The sequence below is a fragment of the Asparagus officinalis genome, chromosome 8 (assembly GCF_001876935.1).
Source record: "Asparagus officinalis chromosome 8, Aspof.V1, whole genome shotgun sequence".
In the NCBI taxonomy this organism is placed as follows: Eukaryota; Viridiplantae; Streptophyta; class Magnoliopsida; order Asparagales; family Asparagaceae; genus Asparagus; species Asparagus officinalis.
In genome coordinates this window covers 60,965,008-60,967,777 of record NC_033801.1, presented here as the reverse complement: position 1 = coordinate 60,967,777, position 2,770 = coordinate 60,965,008, and the positions used below count along the sequence as shown (strand labels likewise).

Here is a 2,770-nt window from a genome sequence, read left to right as displayed (position 1 = left end):
AAAAAGTAGTTCTTAAATACGATAGATTATAGAATTAGGGCTTTTTTAAATTTTGACTAGTCAATTTGAGTGACAACACATGATTGAAAATGTGCAGGAGATGGAATCAATTTTCCTTTCTTATTTATTTATTTATATATGACTATATTATGCACACAGAAGAATTTGGATTTCATATATATATGCTTATGCTTTTGCATACTATTATATTAAAGTCAGGTTCTAATACACTTCCGCTTATTACTAATAAATCTCTCGCCCCTCAGATGTCAGTCCTCTTCTAGAGAAATTTAATGATCCCAAGATGGCCGAAGATGAAGGGGTACTTAAAGTTGTGAGACAGTTGGACGAGGCTTGCAAAGGGGCTGGTTTCTTTTATGTGGTACTGTCAGTTAACGTGCTTTCATTAGTAATATTGAATGCAACTTAATATACAGAATATTCAGGTGTTACTTACTGTAAAATGCAACCATTTAGAAAATAATTTTATTCTGCTGTTGCCATATGATGGTTAAACCTGCATCTACATAATGGTTTACTTAGTATTAAGTACAATTGTTAATTTGCATGGTGTTAGCTCACATGTTTAATCCTTGCTCTTAATTTTTGGGCATTTAATGTTATCCCTTAGCTTGATTTTATTATTTTGGTGCATGTTGCATTAGACGGAAGATTCAGAAAATGTGGGTGTTCTTAATGATGTGATTCCTGAATGTCTTAGGTTCAGTGGTTCATGAATATTTCCTTGACTAGTATCTTACCATATTTGTAAATATAGCTCTCCATACTTCGTCAGAGGCAGAAGTGACTAAAACAGCTAGCTTGAAATGTGTTCCACAAAATGTTTCTGAAATAGGTAAATTGAACATTGATACCACCCGAGGGTGGGCTCAGTGGACTGGCCTTTGAAGGGAATCCTTAGGGGTCTTATGCCCCGCGGTCCTGAGTTCGAAGTCCCCCAATTTCACCCTGGCCTTGGTAGGGAGGGTGGTTACCAAGGCCCGGGGTTTACTTGGATTGTCTTGTGCTGGGAAAGGGAATTCCAGTTATGGGCGGCACTAGGCCGCATAAGATGCCCAGGCCATTCTGGGAATGGGCCCCTGGTATTAAGGCAAAGTCCCCTTGCCTGAGGTGCTCCATGTGAGTTTCTTGAACGCGGGGTTCCCCCTAGGTAACCTGCTAACAGTCCAAGGTTCCCTAGTAATAAAAAAAAAAAAGAAGATTGATAGTTTTTTGAATAACCTCTCTAATCTGTTTGTTGGGCTTTCTTTCTTCTTCAGTCAGCTAAACTGTTTTTGTTTGATAGGCTGCGTTAAACAAATGCCAGAATGGGATCCATTAGTTAGTCTAGGAGGGTAATAACTAAGAAATCATGCTATTGCTTTAGGTAGAAAGCTAAATTTATCGTGACCTTTAGATCAAGGAATAATTATATGCTTCTCTTAAATCTCTAATGATTATTATCAGTGAGCTATGCTAGAAGAACCTTGATGGAGGAATTACTGTGGGAACAACGTTGTGGATAATGGAACTAAAAAGAGTTCAGGAATTTGGAGGATCCAAGAAGCTAACATGAAGCATTTAAGAATGTTGGTACGTCGAAATTATTAGTATTATAAAAGAATATCACAAAGGAAATGAAGCAACCTTTGGAGGTTAGTTCTTTTATATAGAAAGATGATGAAGAGTATTCTGCCAAGTTTTTTGGCTCACACCGGGAAGCAATAGTTAATAAATGATCTTGTACTATTTATGCATGGCATAGTGTTATAACTCATGCAATCACATAATTTTTTAGCATGCGCTTTGGACAAACTTCTGGAGTTTATTACACACTTGATAAATAATGAGGGTCAGATTGGTTGCAAAATTCTGAGGCATTAATTTTACCTTCAAAAGTTGGATGTGATCTTTTTTATGCATTCAGGTTAATGTATTTACTTTCATGTAAGCAAAACTATTCAATACTTTGTTTGAGTCTTTATTTTCACTTATGTCTATATACGAGTTATTCATAATAATAAAATGTTATTTGGGAATGATGTTTGTTGTATATTTGCCCAAGGGACCATATTCTAGGACTAGGAGCCTAAACTAAGTGATATATAAGTCCTCATTTGTTGTGTGTCAAGGGTCACTTCCCCCTTTTAATCCGTTTGATGTTCTGCATGGAAAATCTGACTAAAAATAGAAGAGATCCATTTTGTGTAATAGATTTCTCTTGTTCGGACTGAAGAAGTGAAGTCACTTGATTATTATCATACAGATTGCAATCTTTTTTCTGTCCATGAGGATCTCACCAGAGCACCTTCCACCTCTACTAGGCATGACTTTTTTATTTAGTGAGATCATTTTGTAATTCCAGCGAGATAACTGGGGGTGATGTTCCACAATGTAAGGAAGAATTGAAGATTTTGAAAAAGAAAGGACCTGATAGAGATAAGGCTTTTTTTGGGTGAAATTTTCTGTAACCATATATTTGTGTCATGTCTATCTGTATCTCACTCAGTTCATGCTAAGTTTTATTGTCTTGAGCTAAACCGAAGATTTGGGATTGTGATGCATTATGACCGGGATTGAAAAGATTGTGTTGAACTCACTGGATTCATATGCCACTGGTGTCTGACATGTCCAAATCAATCAAATGTAGCCAAAATTGTTAAAATAGGTGCCAATACATCGCAGATAGATACAACTGACTTGAGAATGTTTGCCACAAACAGATAACAACAGTGATGGTATTCAGTTTTTTTGCCCCCTTGAAAAAAGA

General features: G+C 36.4%; 1 protein-coding gene across 1 annotated transcript in view; it reads left to right on the top strand.

Moving 5' to 3' along the window:
• Positions 1–2,770, top strand: part of LOC109851261 (probable 2-oxoglutarate-dependent dioxygenase At3g49630) — a 20,463-nt gene that overhangs the window by 2,249 nt on the left and 15,444 nt on the right. The window contains exons 2-3 of the mRNA XM_020421315.1: positions 267–391; positions 912–939. Coding sequence (XP_020276904.1) covers positions 267–391; positions 912–939 — 153 coding nt within the window. The remainder of the gene's footprint in view (positions 1–266; positions 392–911; positions 940–2,770) is intronic.